Source organism: Anomaloglossus baeobatrachus, chromosome 5, assembly GCF_048569485.1.
Source record: "Anomaloglossus baeobatrachus isolate aAnoBae1 chromosome 5, aAnoBae1.hap1, whole genome shotgun sequence".
Taxonomy (NCBI): domain Eukaryota; kingdom Metazoa; phylum Chordata; class Amphibia; order Anura; family Aromobatidae; genus Anomaloglossus; species Anomaloglossus baeobatrachus.
The window spans coordinates 416904705-416923225 of record NC_134357.1 but is presented as its reverse complement, the minus strand read 5'-3'; the positions used below and the strand labels follow the sequence as shown (position 1 = coordinate 416923225).

The window sequence follows — 18521 nt, the reverse complement described above, 5'->3', positions numbered from 1 at the left end:
GATTTGGATGTGAAAACTCTCATATTGCAGCTGGGAGTGTGCACTTTCAGCCCATATTATATATATAATTGTATTTCTGAACATGTTTTTGTAAACAGCTAAAATAACAAAACTTGTGTCACTGTCCAAATATTTCTGGACCTAACTGTATATGCTACGACTTGCTTATTTTATTCTTTGGCTGTGTCGCTACTTTCGTCTCAGTACATTTTTTTTTGCAATTCAGGCCTTTATCTCCAGTGGGAATACACTGTACAAATGTAAACCATTAAGGGGGGTTATCCATTACTGGACAACCACTTTTAACTATTAAAGTTCCCTACATAAAATAAAAAATATATGTATGTACTTACCCCCTGGACCAGTGACGTTCTGATGATGTCAGCACTGCGGCATTGGCTGCAGTGGTCATGTGACATAACAATCAGTGTTAGTGAAGGCTGCTGATTGGTAATTAGGCAGTTAAGAAGGCTTTGTCTAGTAGTGGACAACCCCTTTAATTTTCTGCAAAAGCTTTGCTCTTTTGTTGCAGGCTCCATACAGCGACACATGGAGCTCCTCCGACTTTTATTTTTCAATTATTTGCTGGGCGGCTAAAGGCTGTGTAGAGGCATATGTCAGAGCCTTGGTTGTGAAATACTGGAATAGATGTGCACATTTTCCTAACATAAACAGTACTTCGGACAGCAGGGTCAAACGCTGTCTGCACATAGATAAACTAGAAATAATTGCCGTCACTTACTAATCTCATAGTCTGAACTGGTGCATACTGAACATGACATACAATATCTAAAATAGCAGTTGCACTCAAGTAAAAGCAAGGGGAAAAAACAAGAGTGTAGATGGTGAATATTGGAATGTGAATACGCGTTACTGCCAAGAAAACATGAAAAAGTTTCTATGAAAAATATGAGTTACTTAGCAAATAAAGGTGGCCAAATTTACTTGTGCCCAGTAACCAACGTCAAGGTGTACTTCTCATGTGGGTCCTACTCTAATTGCTGAGAGTAATGAGAGTTACACCTTGACCTGGCACAAGTAAATTTGGCCACCTTTATTTGCTATTTGCTAAGTAACTCATATTTTTTAAATAAACTTTTTTATGTTTTCTTAACAGTAATGCATATTCATATTCCAATATTCACCATCTACATTCTTGTTTTTTCTCCTTGCCTTTACTGAGTGCAACCGCTATTTTTGAATATTGCACATAGATAAAGTCACACTTTTTCCCCAATTTTCCAGTTTTGTGAATGTAGACTGTCACAAGTCATATCAGTCAGATGACATTGATAAAATGGTGATCTGTTCCGTTGTGACGTATGTGACCATATCGTTATATGCACATATTTTCTGACTACCCCATCCTCAATTTGCACTCTAATGCAATATAAATCTCACCAACGTCCCTGCACTGATGAAAACTAATCAATGTCTGTTCTTCATATTCATAGGGGAAGAGGAGTCTGTCTTGGGCCCTCCTCCATCTGTTGATGAGGCTGCCAACACCCTCATGACCCGATTGGGCTTCCTCCTGGGTGAAAAAGTCAGCGACGTCCAAGCTGCAGGTCCCCAGTACAGCATGGAGGGACAAGAAGAAAACCAGGTAAGAGGAAGGAACATAGTGACCATGATTTAGATTGACGATTAAACTATTACTAAAGCAGATCAGTCACCAGATTTCACAATACAAACTGCAAACATTGTTAAATAGATATCTTAGACCTGATGAGGCTGATGTGTTTGCTTTGATAAGCCATGTACAGTTAAAGAGTGGGAAAGCTCACAAGTGTGTATTCATTTTCTGCCTACCAACCTGACTGACAGCTGCAGTTTATACTGAGCAATGTGATATCTCAGCAGCATTGAGGAGAGACACTAAGGGTACCGTCACACTTTAGCGACGCAGCAGCGATCCCACCAGCGATCTGACCTGGTCAGGATCGCTGCTGCGTCGCTACATGGTTGCTGGTGAGCTGTCAAACAGGCAGATCTCACCAGCGACCAGTGACCAGCCCCCAGCCAGCAGCGACGTGCAAGCGACGCTGCGCTTGCACGGAGCCGGCGTCTGGAAGCTGCGGACACTGGTAACTAAGGTAAACATCGGGTATGGTTACCCAATGTTTACCTTAGTTACCAGTGCACACCGCTTAGCGTGTGCAGGGAGCAGGAGCCGGCACTGGCAGCGTGAGAGCTGCGGAGGAAGGTAACAAAGGTAAATATCGGGTAACCACCTTGGTTACCCGATGTTTACCTTGGTTACAGCTTACCGCAGGCTGTCACACGCCGGCTCCTGCTCCCTGCACATTCAGGATTGTTGCTCTCTCGCTGTCACACACAGCGGTGTGTGCTTATCAGCAGGAGAGCAACAATAAAAAAACGAACCAGAGCTGTGTGTACCGAGCAGCGATCTCACAGCAGGGGCCAGATCGCTGCTCAGTGTCACACACAGCGAGATCGCTAATGAGGTCACAAAAAACGTGACTCAGCAGCGATCTCAGTAGCGATCTTGCTGTGTGTGAAGTACCCCTTAGGAATTGTTAATCAGGTTAGGTGGGCGGAGTTGAGATTGTACTTTCATTAAGCATTATACAGTCATTCTGATATGGATTCTCTTAGTGAGTACTCCAGCATCATCAGGTGTAAGGGATCTATGTAGGGATCTATGTAGAGATCTATCTTAGTATCTATCTAAGAGATCTATGTATATCCTATGTAGGATTGCTGCCCTTGCTACTAGCTGAGAATATCCTGATAGAAATGTTCACCAGATCCAAAATTGGGAATCATTTATCAGGGGTCTCATCGTCATTTGTGTAAGCAGCTGTTACTCGAATGATAGTTGTACAATTAACCTATGTGAGGAAATCCAGATTTTTCCAAATGTATTGCACCTTTAGTTTTGAGTATAGTATGCTATAGCTTCGGACTTTCCATGACTACTAAATCATTTTTGCCTCCTACCCAGGGCTCAGCAGTAACCCAGCGGATTAGTCCATGTTCCACCTTAACCAGCAGTACAGCCTCTCCACCGGCCAGCAGCCCATGCTCCACCCTTCCGCCCCCCAACACCACCGTCCCCACCAAGGACTGCAGCCCCACTTCCACCCTGGAGAGCAGGGACAGCGGCATTATTGGTAAGTGGCCCTTCACCCCAGCGCAGTGCATGATGTACCCAGCTGCTCGAAACGGTTGGGGGCTGCAGCGCTATTTCCATAGGTTGTATTGATTTGTAGTGCTGGATCCGGTGTCCTGTTCTCTTATTTTACAAAGCGCTTAGCTGGCTTTGATCTAGTAGTTATTCACAGCCCTTTCTATGACCTTAGTCCCTGCACATTGCGTCTTCGTCCGACATTACCAGTCTTCACACATACACCTCATCTCACTCTGAGTGGTCCCACCGAGTCCTGACTTGTAAGGCATCCACAAAATACGATTGATTTCTCTCTGTCAGAGGACCGAGGGGTCTGCTCAGTAACCCCTTCTGTACACAAGGCGAGGCACAATGCAGCATATCCCACCCTTTCTTTCTAAATAGGTTAACTGGTTTCCTGGTGGTCCCGGCATGCTACTCTGCTGTGCCCCCAGGTCTTTTGTCTTATTCATATCTCAGTGTATTTGCCTTTACTCCTGACATACAGTACATTTGATTAATCCTTTCCAGATGTTTGTGTATTCACATAGCAAGCAGGGTATCTTCAATTTCTTTTATATTTTCTTGGCCTTATATATTAAATAGAAGTAGGTTGACCGTTTAACAACCATTGAACATATAATCGTCTGGTCAATGATCATTTTGTTGATGGAGCCTGCCATATATATTTGAATCCATATTTGACATTACAGTCATTCATATCATTAGGAGCTGATCTGCAGTACCCAGAACCAGCCACTACGTGGTGTATGGAGCTTTGCTGTTCACAGTTTACATCCAATGGTAGAGCTGGTAATATCTGATAGGTAGGAGTGTCAGGTATCACACCCCCAATGAGCCGATATTGGTGACCTATTCCAAGGAGACGTCATCAATATCATACCCTGGCCACCCCCTTTAAGAGGGAGGCACACAATGTGCTTAATGATGAATCACTGTCCCCTTTAGCATTTTTTTATTGCAATACTATGCCAGCTGTGTCCAGCCCACTACTGCCCCATATGCTGCCTGGCTCATGTGCTGCCTGGCTACTGGCCTAGTTTATGTGCCGCCCGGCTACTGGCCTCGCTCATGTGCCATCCCCCTACTGCCCCATGTGCCATCCCCCTACTGCCCCATGTGCCGCCGCCCTCCTACTGCCCAATGTGCTGCCGCCCTACTGCCTCATGTGCATGCAGCTGACCAGGCAGAGATACACTTGCCTGGCTCATGTGCCGCCCGGCTACTGGCCTGGCTCATGTGCCGCCTGGCTACTGGCCTGGCTCATGTGCCGCCTGGCTACTGGCCTGGCTCATGTGCCGCCTGGCTACTGGCCTGGCTCATGTGCCGCCTGGCTACTGGCCTGGCTCATGTGCCGCCTGGCTACTGGCCTGGCTCATGTGCCGCCTGGCTACTGGCCTGGCTCATGTGCCGCCTGGCTACTGGCCTGGCTCATGTGCCGCCTGGCTCATGTGCCGCCTGGCTACTGAACTGCCCCATGTGCCGCCTGGCTACTGAACTGCCCCATGTGCCGCCCCCCTATTGCCCAATGTGCGGCCCCCCTACTGCCCCATGTGCCGACCCCTACTGCCCAATGTGCCGCCCCACTACTGCGCCATGTGCATGCAGCTGACCAGGAAGAGATACACTGGCCTGGCTCATGTGCCGCCTTATTGTCCTGGCTTCTGCGCCGCCTGGCTACTGCCCAATGTGCTGCCCCCCTACTGCCTCATGTGCCCCCTCTCCTGCCCTATGTGCCCCCTCTCCTTCCCAATGTGCTGCCCCCCTACTGCCTCATGTGCCCCCTCTCCTGCCCTATGTGCTGCCCCCCTACTGCCCCATGTGCATGCAGCTGACCAGGCAGAGATGCACTTGATCGACCGTCCTGTGCATAGACTAAATACGATGTGGTGTGAGACTCCTCTATGGAAATTTGTTGTCAAAGCTCTCCTTATCCCTAGTGTAAGCATGCAGCCATCCCCTGAATTTTAATCTTGCCTTAATGATTAAAATGTTATCACGTGTAACTTGTATTCTCTAATTAGATTGTAAACTTTAGCTTCTCCATAATATACGATTACTGTGTTTTCCCCTTACTTGCTTTATCCATTTTCCAGCTTGTGCGGTGCAGTAGTATAAATTCTTCTCTAGCGTGAGCCCGTCAGCAGGTTGCTGTAGGGAGCGCACTTGGGGTGTCCATGCATGTGGTGCAGGTGGCCGATACCCTGGTGATTTGCTGCAAAGTCGCAGTGAGGTTTTATTGTACAATTCTTGGCAGTGCGGTATACAGCTATGTGTACAGGCACCCTTGTTGTTATTTTGGGTATGTAGTGACCCCCCCACACACACACACCCCCCACCTCTTTCTTGATAGATGATGTTGGAGAAGAGAAGGATCCAGCCTACCGGATTTCCAACAATCTTTTTTTTTCTTTCTTTTATTTCTCTGTGAAATAAGCTTTTGGTGGAGGAGTCGGGCAGCTTCTCTCATACAGTGTACCGGCAGACTCTGCTTCCATCATGAGTATTCGGGAAAGATAGCTGTCAGCTGTTCAGCCGACAACTATCTAATGTGAGCGCTTTAAATGGAATCTGTCACTCACTAGGTTATTGCTACCCCTTCTCAGAGCACCATGATGTGGGGGCAGAGACCCCAGTTCCATCAATGTATGACTTGCTGGGCTGCGTGCTGCAGTTTTAATGAAATTACTATTTTATCTGCAGCAGATCTACCAGTTCTCTGAATGCTGAGCTCTGTATAGCCCCATCCACAGCACTGATTGGCAGATTTCTGTGTATACTGTGCATAGGCAGAAAGCTGCCAATCAGTGCTGGGGGTGAGTTTATACAGAGCTCATGATTATGGAGGACTACAGAAGGCAGTCTTAGTGATAATCTGCTGATGATAAAACAGTGATTTATATCAAAAGTACAGCATGCAGCCCAGTAAGTGACACCTCAACAGTCAGGTTCTCAATCTCTACATTATGCTGCATTCAGATTAGGGGGGAATATCCTGGTGATAGATTCCTTTAAGTAATTTATGGCACCCAGGTGTTAATGGTCTGGCTAATCCGCACATTATGGTTGTTTTTCCAATTTTATCAAGTCAGCACTGCATAGGTGATAATGGCTCCCTGTGGATCCAATTGCTGGCACACCCACTGGTTAGAACATAGGAGTGGTTTTTCGTTTATCCCTGTGGCCAGAAGTGGTTGTATGGCACTGTAGTATGTACCTACTGCTCTATTCAGGTGTATGGCACTGATGAAGGTAGCTGAGCAGAGCGCAGGGCATATCTTCATATCCCAAGGCCATATTAGACCGTATGATTTTTTTTTTTTAACAATAGCGATTGAGGAGTGAATAGTTATCGTGTCGCTATTGTGCATATAAGCTCATTATTAGAAAAGCAAATAATCACTCGAAAGATCGCTGTTGCAGTCGGTAGAAAGTCGCTAGCTGTTTAAAAGCTTAAGGCGACTTATTACACAGTGAAATTTTATGTCGACAAGTGATAATCTTTAAGCAAGTTGAAAAATCTAGTTTCACGACGATGAAATATTACGATCGCTAGCAGCTACTACACATTGTGAATATCACTGTCTTTAGAACGATATTGAGATTACCTGCGATTTTTCCCTCGTCTATTACGGGTTTTAGTGTTTGTGTTGTGGAATTATTCATAAACGTATTTAAAATTAAGACTGGTCTAGAACGTGTAGCGTTCATGCCCAAAACAGATCCATTGTATAACTTATACATTAAAGGGAACCTGTCACCTAGAATATGCGTTCTGACCTATTAGCAGACGCATGTGTGCCCTAATTACACCTCCCTACCCATCCTTGTGTTGTAAAATTGTATTTCCTATGTAAATTAGAGAGCCGCTGGCCACATGGGCGGCGCCTTGCCCTATAGACGTCTGCATACTTTCCATGGTATCACGCCCCTGTGGGCGTGATACCATGGAGTCACATGGTACCCCGTCGCTCATTCTATCCTGTGCGCGTTTATACTTACCATTGCGGCAGGCTTCTCTTCCAAGTTCTCCTTGTCCGTTTCAGACGCGCACTGCTCATGCGTAGTGCGCGTCTGAAGCCGGCGAGTAAACGCCCGGAAAAGAAGCCTGCCGCAATGCGTGCAGGATAGAATGAGCGACAGGGGCGTGATACCACGGAAAGTATGCAGACATCCATAGGGCAAGACGCCGCCCATATGGCCAACGGCTCTCTAATTTACATAGCAAATATGAAGGTAACAGAACGTTTTTTATTACTTTCATATTACACAATTTTACAACGCAAGGATGGATAGGGAGGTGTAATTAGGGCACACATGCGTCTGCTGATAGGTCAGAACGCATATTCTAGGTGACAGGTTCCCTTTAAGAAGCAGGGAGACCCCATTGGTTAGTGGGGTCCATCTGGGTTCTGTTATGTGTTGGTTTTTAGAATGGATTTTTTTTTCCTGCTGTTTTTGTTCTGTTCTAAAAGCTGAAAGGGACCAATGATAAGGTAATCAGTGCGATGCCTCTGCTTCCGCTACAGTTATGCATTAGATCCATTTTTGGACGTTAATTCTGATTGTGTGTCCTAGAACGGGATGGACAAACTGAATTCCATAATGAGGATGTGAACTTGACCTTATAAAGTGATCTTAAAGGGAACCTAATCACCAGGATTTTCCTATATAACCTAAAACCAGTGCTATACTGACACTATCAGGCTGAGTCTATACATACCTGCAGTGGAAAGCTCAGATACATAGGTTTTGAAATCCAAGAAAGTAAAGTTTATAAAATCAGCAGCTTCTTGAGTGACAGCAGCTGAGGAACAGATAATATCTGTGAGGGGAATGCATAATTATCCCCTCCCCCTGTTAGAATTAGCATAAGTATTATACAAACCATTTACTGTTTCACTAGCAGGACCTGTGTGAGGTCATACCCATGTGACCAGAAGGGGTGGGGCCTCAGCCAACAAAGCTGGATACCAGGAAGCCCCTTCTGGTCATATGGGTGAGTATGACCTCACACAGGTCCTGCTAGTGAAACAGTGAATAGTTTGTATAATACTTATGCTAATTCTAACAGGGGGAGGGGATAAGTATGAATACCCCTCCAGATATCGGATCCTCAGCTGCTGTCACTGAAGAAGCTGCTAATTTTATAAACTTTACTTTCTTGGATTTCACAACCTATACATCCGAGCTGACCACTACAGGTATGTATAGAATCAGCCTGATAGTGCCAGTATAGCACTGGCTTTAGGTTATATACGAAAATCCTGGTGATTGGTTCCCTTTAACAATTGGCCTTCTTGTTAATAGAGCTCAGGTAGAAACTTTTTCTCTACACTTCTCAGTAATCAAATGTAAGAAAAAAACTAAAATAAAAAGAAAGGCTAGAATGTTTTACAGACTGTATAGACTTAGATGGTGTGACTGCCTTCTTGATTATACACTTATTGACACGTCTCATACGGTGGAGCGTTCTCGTCTTAAAGCCATATTTGTGTGTGAACGCTCGTCTCTCCATCGCTGTAATTCCTCTGGACCAGTTAATGTTCCTGGTGATTTTCAGGCTTGTCCTGTTCCTTCCCGCTGTTCCCCACTTGTCGACGTACCCCATGCACGACACCAGGCAACGCACATTTACATATTCATGAGGCTAATTTACGTACATTGTCACACTTAAATAGGCATGAGATTAATTTGTCCGCCCAGCTATTTTAATTTTCTTTTTATTTTGCAATCATAGAGGGAAATTTTATTTTAACCCATTGAAGCGGGAAAAGATGTCAGACGTGATGTCTCTGTACACGGAAAACATACTTCTTATACAGAAACACGATAGTCTGGCCGCATCATTGTAAGAAAGGGAGCCACATGGTCGTTAACCTGGAAGTTTTGTCTTGTTTTATTAGGAATTGTGTGTTCTGGTCTGATTTCTGCGTGTTTGGAGAACATTTGGGAAGTGGTTGGACCTCTATATTAGGTGAAGGGGATTGGCATGCATCAGCGCCGCTGAGATCTTCAGTTGGCATTTCTATGGTGTTGGCACATGCAAATGTTGAATACATGATACTTTTGAGCCTGATGTGCCCCTATTGCCTTTAGCTGGCATATCTACCTGTCTTGAGCAAAAAAATATATGTGGAGGGTGTATGAATGTGCAATGAGACCCTACTTTGTGTCAAAACCATGATAAAGGGCTATTGGTACATCGCTGGTTTTTAATGTTGTGGGGTGAGAATTCTATTAGTATTATCAGGAGGAGGCATAGTTGTATTGGAATGATGTAGTAGTAGTAGGAGATCATTGTATTAGAATTAACTTACGGGGGTGCATTAATTTATAGAGATGGGGGCACTGGATTAAACAGACTTTTGATGGTTCCATTGGAATAGCTTAATGCCAGGTACATTAATTATATTAGTTTTCAGGTGGATGCATTGTATTAGTACAATGTACTCACAGTGAACTAGATCACAATGACATCATCACAGTGCATTGGATCATAATGATGTCATCACATGCATTGGATAAGTATGATGTCCTCACAGTGCATTGGATCATAATGCTGTCATCACAGTGCATTGGATCATAATGATGTCATCAGTCACGTGCATTGGATAAGTATGATGTCCTCACAGTGTATTGGATCAGAATGAGGTCATCACAGTGCATTGAATAAGTATGATGTCATCACAGTGCATTGGATCAGTATGATGTCATCACAGTGCATTGGATCAGAATGACATCATCACAGTGCATTGTATCAGAATGACGTCCTCACAGTGCATTGAATCAGTATGATGTCATCACAGTGCATTGGATCAGAATGACGTCCTCACAGTGCATTGGATCAGTATGATGTCATCACAGTGCATTGGATCAGAATGACGTCCTCACAGTGCATTGGATCATAATGATGTCATCAATCACGTACATTGGATAAGTATGATGTCCCCACAGTGCATTCTGTCAGAATGACGTCATCACAGTGCATTGGATCAGAATGATGTTATCACAGTGCATTGGATCAGAATGATGTCATCACAGTGCATTGGATCAGAATGATGTTATCACAGTGCATTGGATCAGAATGATGTTATCACAGTGCATTGGATCAGAATGATGTTATCACAGTGCATTGGATCAGAATGACGTCATCACAGTGCATTGGATCAGAATGATGTTATCACAGTGCATTGGATCAGAATGATGTCCTCACAGTGCATTGGATCAGAATGATGTCCTCACAGTGCATTGGATCAGAATGATGTCATCACAGTGCATTGAATCAGTATGATGTCATCACAGTGCATTGGATCAGAATGACGTCCTCACAGTGCATTGGATCAGTATGATGTCATCACAGTGCATTGGATCAGAATGACGTCCTCACAGTGCATTGGATCATAATGATGTCATCAATCACGTACATTGGATAAGTATGATGTCCCCACAGTGCATTCTGTCAGAATGACGTCATCACAGTGCATTGGATCAGAATGATGTTATCACAGTGCATTGGATCAGAATGATGTCATCACAGTGCATTGGATCAGAATGATGTTATCACAGTGCATTGGATCAGAATGATGTTATGACAGTGCATTGGATCAGAATGATGTTATCACAGTGCATTGGATCAGAATGACGTCATCACAGTGCATTGGATCAGAATGATGTTATCACAGTGCATTGGATCAGAATGATGTCCTCACAGTGCATTGGATCAGAATGATGTCCTCACAGTGCATTGGATCAGAATGATGTTATCACAGTGCATTGGATCAGAATGACGTCATCACAGTGCATTGGATCAGAATGATGTTATCACAGTGCATTGGATCAGAATGATGTCATCACAGTGCATTGGATCAGAATGATGTCTGTTACGAGGGGGACCCGGGGAAGCGTGCCAAGATGGGAAATGGACTGCTTCCGCCGGTCAAGGTCCACTGTGCGGTGTAAGGGACCGCCGCTATGGTGGGTGAAGAGTGAGCGGGTTGCTGCTAGCGATCGTCTGGAATGTCACAGACGATCTATGTACACCGATCTGCCCTAACCCGTGAGGGTTGTATGGCACAGATCTCACGGCTCGGTGTACCTGTTGCACGGGGAAGCACAGAGGTGCCCACGCACGTGTACCAGTGGAAGTCACGAGAATATGGCACGAGGGTAGCACAGAGGTGCCCACGCACGTGTGCTTTCAATAACCAGGTGAGTCCAATGGAGACTTGAGGAGCTCACCTGGGACAGGAATACGGCCTGTTGACGGGGGTACTGCCGGAGCAGCAAGGCAGGAACACGGCCTGCAAACGAGGTACTGCCGGAGCAGCAAGGGCCAAGCCCACAAGAGACAGTAATGCCTGAGCAGTGGCGTGGCAGCACGCTGCCAGACATCCAAACATAGAAGGACGGTCGCGCGCCGCCATGATGGCAGGGGGAGCTTTTAAGGAGGTGCAGCTCCACCCGAGGGCGGGCGCGAGGCGGAGATGACGGACTTGACCCAATCAGGGTCCACGACGTCCCAGCCTGGCCAGTCAGGATTCACCACGTCACCAGCCTTGTCATCAAGCCATGTGACGTCAGTGAGCGAATCAGAACCCACCACGCATTGCACATGCTCACCCTCCTGCCTCTGGGAAATAGAGGCGGGATCCTCGGTCTCACAATGTGCAGAGATAACGGGAATCTCACTGCTTCCCTGAGCAGTAAACCTCTGCACATTGCGCAGCCTCGCAGACCTTCGGGGCCGCTGAGCAGGAGAGTCTGCGGCAGGCCAGGAATGGGAGACCGCTTCACTCCTTGTAACAGGAGAACCACTAGGTGTCACCCTTCTGCTGCCTCTCTGAGAAGGTATCTCCTGCACACTGCGCAGTCTGGCAGACCTTCGGCGCTGCTGAGCAGGAGTGCTCGTGGCAGGCAAGGAATGGGAGACTGCCTCAGTCCTTGCCTCAGGAGAGCCACGAGATGTAACATTACCCCCCCGTCTAGCCCCCCCCCCCTGTCCGTGCTCGAAGGCCGCTATCAAACCCGGGGCGCGGATATGATCCTCCAACTCCCAGGATCTATGCTCCGGACCACGGCCGGCCCACTCCACGAGGTAGTACCTCTTGCCCTGTATGACTTTTGTCTCCACAAGTTTTGCCACCTCAGGGTCGTCGGACGGGGAGTCGGTTTGAGCCGGCAGGGACCCCGAGAATTTATTAAGTCGTACGGGTTTCAGGAGGGACACGTGAAAGGTGTTGGCTATAGCCCAGCGTGGAGGGAGCTGGAGTCGATATGCCACTGGGTTTACCTGCTGTAGTACTTTAAACGGACCCAGATACCTAGGGGCGAATTTGGCTGCCTGTACCCGTAGGTTAACATTCTTAGAGGACAGCCATACTAGGTCACCAGGGGCAAAGGATGGTGCAGGGCGGCGGCGAACATCAGCCGTTGTCACCATCCGGTCTTTAGCCCTTTTAAGAGCCTCTTGGGTGTCATCCCAGATCTCCCGGGCCTTGGTCGCCCAATCCTCCACTCTAGTATCGGGTGACGTAATGGGCATCGGAACCGGGATTCTGGGATGTTGTCCGTTATTGAGTAGGAACGGAGTCTGGCCAGAGGATTCATGGACCGAATTGTTAATGGCAAATTCGGCCCAAGGAAGGAGGTTAGCCCAGTTGTCGTGGTGCGCGGATATAAAATGGCGGAGGTAAGTTACCAAGGTCTGATTAGTCCTCTCCACTAGTCCATTGGTCTCGGGATGGTATGCGGAGGAGATGTTCAGCTCTATCTGCAGGAGCTTACAGAGCTCTCTCCAGAAGCGAGACGCGAACTGGGGACCCCGGTCTCTCACCACCTTGTCAGGCATGCCATGCAACCTAAATACATGCCGAATGAACAAGGTGGCGAGAGCACGTGACGTCGGGAGTCGTGGGAGAGGCACCAAGTGGACCATTTTAGAGAAGTGGTCCGTGATGACCCATACGACCCTGTGCCCTGCTGACTTGGGCAGATCTCCCAGGAAGTCCATCCCTACCACTTCCCAGGGACTATCCGGCACTGGCAGTGGGTGAAGAAGACCTGCCGGTCTCTGCCGGGACGGCTTATTCCGAGCACACGACATACAGGCTCCCACATATTCCTGTATGTCCTGGGGTAGTCTCGGCCACCAATAATGCCTGGTCACCAGGTCTCTGGTCCTTTTGACCCCGAAGTGACCCCCGACCTTGGAGGCATGGGCCCACGATAGCACCTCGTTCCGTAGTTCAGGGGGAACGAGGGTTTTGCCAGGTGGCACCTGGTCCAAAGAAGTGGGAGTGACCATCCTCAAGCTGTCCGGGGGTAGTATAAGACGAGGCTCCTCCTCGTCCTCCTCCAACACAACCATACAACGTGACAAGGCATCGGCCCGTACGTTCTTCTCACCGGCCAGGTGGCGGATAATAAAGCGGAACCGGGAGAAGAATAAAGACCAACGGGCCTGCCTTGGGTTCAGGCGTTGTGCTGTCTGGAGGTATGTGAGGTTTTTGTGGTCAGAAAAAACCTCAAATGGATGCTTCGCACCCTCCAGGAGATGCCGCCATTCCTGGAATGCTAGTTTCATCATCGCCAGTAACTCCCTATCCCCTATGGAGTAGTTCCTCTCGGCCGGAGAAAAGGTCTTGGAGAAAAAGAAACACGGATGTTTCCTTCCTCGTTCGTTTTTCTGGTACAGGACTGCACCTGCACCGACCGAAGAGGCGTCTACCTCCAGTAGGAAGGGTTTGGAGATGTCTGGACGATGAAGGATGGGAGCTCTGGAGAAGTGAGTTTTGAGAGTGTGAAATGCCTCTACCGTTTCCCGTGTCCATGCTTTGGGATTAGCGCCCTTGCGGGTAAGAGCAATGATGGGTGCTGCCACCGTCGAGAAGTTGGGAATGAACTGGCGATAATAATTGATAAACCCCAAGAATCGCTGGATCGCCTTCAGCGAGCGGGGCTCAGGCCAGTTCATCACTGTCTCCAACTTCCCCGGATCCATTGCTAACCCCTGACTGGACACTATGTACCCCAGGAACGGCAAGGATTCCTGTTCAAAAACGCACTTTTCCAGCTTAGCATATAACGAATGGGTGCGGAGCCTCTTAAGTACTCGGATGACATCCCTCCGATGGGTGGTAAGATCGGGGGAGAAGATAAGAATGTCATCCAGGTATGCAACCACGGAAAGATACAAATCCCGGAAAATGTCATTCACAAAGTCTTGAAATACGGCGGGGGCATTGCAGAGTCCGAAGGGCATTACTAGATACTCGTAGTGACCGTCCCTGGTGTTAAAGGCGGTCTTCCACTCATCGCCCTTTCGGACTCGCACTAGATTATACGCCCCGCGTAGATCCAGCTTTGTGAAGACCTTTGCCCCGCGGAATCTATCAAATAGCTCAGTAATGAGGGGCAAAGGGTATTTGTTCTTGATTGTGATTGCATTTAATCCCCTGTAATCGATACAAGGGCGCAGATCCCCTTCCTTCTTCTGCACAAAAAAGAACCCTGCACCAGCCGGTGAAATAGACTTGCGAATGAACCCCTTCTCCAGGCTGTCCTGAATATATTTGGACATAGCCTCCGTCTCTGGAGCAGAGAGTGGATACACTCTGCCCCTAGGGGGCTCGGAGCCTGGCAATCATATGGCCGGTGGGGAGGAAGAGTATCTGCGGCCCTTTTGGAAAAGACATCCCTGTAGGCCTCATAAGGTGTCGGTAAACCCGGCCCCTCAGTATTCCCTGAGGACCCAACCGACCTAATGGTAGCGGGTGGTTCGGTAGTCACGAGGTGCTCTCTACAGGATCCTGCCCAGGATGAGATCTCCCCTGTTGCCCAGTTGAGTATAGGAGCATGCTGTCTCAACCAGGGAAGGCCCAGTAGGATCTCATCCGTCCCCCCTGGAAGCACCAGGAAGGACACCTGCTCATGGTGTCCCGGTGGTACATCCATCCTGAGAGGGATGGTGATCTGGGTGATAGGATCGAGTAGTATGGACCCGTCGACTACCCGGACCCTGAGTGGCTTGGGCAACAGAACCAGGGGAACTGAGTATCGGGTTGCCAGGGAGGTCGAGATGAAATTGCCTTCAGCGCCTGAGTCCAAGCAAGCCAGGGCAGAGAAGAGAGTAGTGCCGAACTGCAACTGGGCGCTGATAGTCAACCTAGAGGGAGAAGTAGCGTCTAGAGTCCCCCCTCTGATAGAAACTAGACGCTGTCTTTTCCCGACGGTTTGGGACATCGGGTAGCTATGTGTCCCCTCTGCCCACAGGAAAAGCAGATGACACAAGACCGAGAACCTGGGGCAGAGGAGACCACCTTGGACACCTCCATTGACTCCACGGAGTCGCCTACAGGACTGGCTGGGGGACCTGTCTGATGGAAGACGGGAGTCAGACGCTTTTTAGGCCGAGAAGACGTGGGTGCTGAAGAGACCTCGAGCCTTCGCTCCGCCTGGCGGATGTCTATGCGAGAGGCAACCTGAATCAAGGACTCTAAAGTGGCAGGCACCTCACGTGTGGCCAGTGCGTCTTTGACAAACCCTGCCAGGCCCTCCCAAAACACAGGGACAAGGACCTTATCTGGCCAGTCCAGCTCTGCGGCCAGTGTCCTAAAGTGTACAGCAAAGTCCCCGACTGAAGCAGACCCTTGCCGAAGTCGTAGGAGGCGCAGCGCGGAATCGTGGGTGACTTGAGGCCCGAGGAACACCATTCTCATGGCCCCAAGATAAGCTGCTAAGTTATTCACCACACGATCTCCGCGCTCCCACAACGGTGTGGACCACTTCAGCACTCTCCCTGTGAGCAGGGACTGGACGAAGGCTACCTTCGCCTTCTCGGTAGCGTAGAGAGTCGCGGACAGCTCTAAGTAGGTGGTAACCTGGTTTATAAAACCACGGCACTCAGAGCTGTTGCCGCTAAAGCGCTCTGGAAGCGCAAGGCGAGGAGACCTTCCGCCCAATAACACAGCCTGGGTAGCCGCCTGGGTGGCGACTGTCGTCAGAGTAGTCTTATCGGAGGAAGACTGCTCCACTACTGCCAATCGTGACTCCAACTGCTGCACATAACGCAGCAACTGCTGCTGCTCTTCAGCCATAGCCAGACCTTTGGCGCGACCGTAATGTTACGAGGGGGACCCGGGGAAGCGTGCCAAGATGGGAAATGGACTGCTTCCGCCGGTCAAGGTCCACTGTGCGGTGTAAGGGACCGCCGCTATGGTGGGTGAAGAGTGAGCGGGTTGCTGCTAGCGATCGTCTGGAATGTCACAGACGATCTATGTACACCGATCTGCCCTAACCCGTGAGGGTTGTATGGCACAGATCTCACGGCTCGGTGTACCTGTTGCACGGGGAAGCACAGAGGTGCCCACGCACGTGTGCCAGTGGAAGTCACGAGAATATGGCACGAGGGTAGCACAGAGGTGCCCACGCACTTGTGCTTTCAATAACCAGGTGAGTCCAATGGAGACTTGAGGAGCTCACCTGGGACAGGAATACGGCCTGTTGACGGGGGTACTGCCGGAGCAGCAAGGCAGGAACACGGCCTGCAAACGAGGTACTGCCGGAGCAGCAAGGGCCAAGCCCACAAGAGACAGTAATGCCTGAGCAGTGGCGTGGCAGCACGCTGCCAGACATCCAAACATAGAAGGACGGTCGCGCGCCGCCATGATGGCAGGGGGAGCTTTTAAGGAGGTGCAGCTCCACCCGAGGGCGGGCGCGAGGCGGAGATGACGGACTTGACCCAATCAGGGTCCACGACGTCCCAGCCTGGCCAGTCAGGATTCACCACGTCACCAGCCTTGTCATCAAGCCATGTGACGTCAGTGAGCGAATCAGAACCCACCACGCATTGCACATGCTCACCCTCCTGCCTCTGGGAAATAGAGGCGGGATCCTCGGTCTCACAATGTGCAGAGATAACGGGAATCTCACTGCTTCCCTGAGCAGTAAACCTCTGCACATTGCGCAGCCTCGCAGACCTTCGGGGCCGCTGAGCAGGAGAGTCTGCGGCAGGCCAGGAATGGGAGACCGCTTCACTCCTTGTAACAGGAGAACCACTAGGTGTCACCCTTCTGCTGCCTCTCTGAGAAGGTATCTCCTGCACACTGCGCAGTCTGGCAGACCTTCGGCGCTGCTGAGCAGGAGTGCTCGTGGCAGGCAAGGAATGGGAGACTGCCTCAGTCCTTGCCTCAGGAGAGCCACGAGATGTAACAGATGTCATCACAGTGCATTGGATCAGAATGATGTTATCACAGTGCATTGGATCAGAATGATGTTATCACAGTGCATTGGATCAGAATGATGTCATCACAGTGCATTGGATCAGAATGATGTCATCACAGTGCATTGGATCAGAATGATGTCATCACAGTGCATTGGATCAGAATGATGTCATCACAGTGCATTGGATCAGAATGATGGTTATCACAGTGCATTGGATTAGTATGATGTTATCACAGTGCATTGGATTAGTATGATGTCATCACCATGCATTAGATCCATATGATGTCATCATGTGCATTGGATCAGAATGATGTCATCATGTGCATTGGGTCAGAATGATATCACAGTGCATAGGACCAGAATTATATAATCATAGTGTATTTGATCAGTATGATAGCATCACCGTGCATTAGATCAGTATGACATAATCACCATGCATTGGCTTAGTACAATGCCCTCACAGTGCATTAGATTAATATGATATCAGAGGGGGGCACAGGATTAGACTGATTTCTGTAGAGTAATTCCCGGAGGGCATCATATTAGAGCATTGTCAGAGGGGGACGTTATATTGCAGAGTTGTGGAGAGATGTCTGATTTGCACTTCTCTCTGCGTCTCTCCGATGTCAGTAGAAGGTTAGTTGGGCGTGACTATGAAGCCTTTATTAGCTTTGCGCTATGTACTGACGTGCGCAGTGTGTCCGTGGCTTGGATGTATAATGTCTGTGCCACTGTTTGCCGTCCTTTACTGCACATAGACTGTTATTTCTACAGGGAAGCTGCCTTCAGATGCCATCGATCTGCCTCTCCACCTCCTGCTGCTGGAGTGGAGGGGGAGAGCAATGACAATATCTCTTTCTCAGCTTCTTGTTTCAGTACAAGATCGAAGATTATGAATCGATATGTCAGTTTCCGCCATGGCCCATTATTTTCCTTAGTAAATTTGTCAATGATGAGAAACCAGGCGCATGGCTTCATGCGTTACATATTAGCTTTTAATTTCTGTTTGTGGGGTTCCCGATAGAATGGTCTCTGCTATAAACCTGCAATGCAAGTATAGAAATTATACTAGAGGGAAAGAGGCAGAATACTGTAAACCAATGTGTGTGGTGTCTTTATATAATAATGCTGACTCTCCCCACTT

At 48.5% G+C, this 18521-nt stretch overlaps 1 protein-coding gene across 5 annotated transcripts in view; it reads left to right on the top strand.

Moving 5' to 3' along the window:
- The window catches only part of TANC2 (tetratricopeptide repeat, ankyrin repeat and coiled-coil containing 2), a 615727-nt gene that overhangs the window by 543150 nt on the left and 54056 nt on the right, over nt 1-18521 (top strand). For all 5 annotated transcript variants that reach the window (XM_075350282.1, XM_075350280.1, XM_075350278.1 and 2 more), the window contains 2 exons: nt 1455-1606; nt 2969-3137. In XM_075350282.1, coding sequence (XP_075206397.1) covers nt 1455-1606; nt 2969-3137 — 321 coding nt within the window. The remainder of the gene's footprint in view (nt 1-1454; nt 1607-2968; nt 3138-18521) is intronic.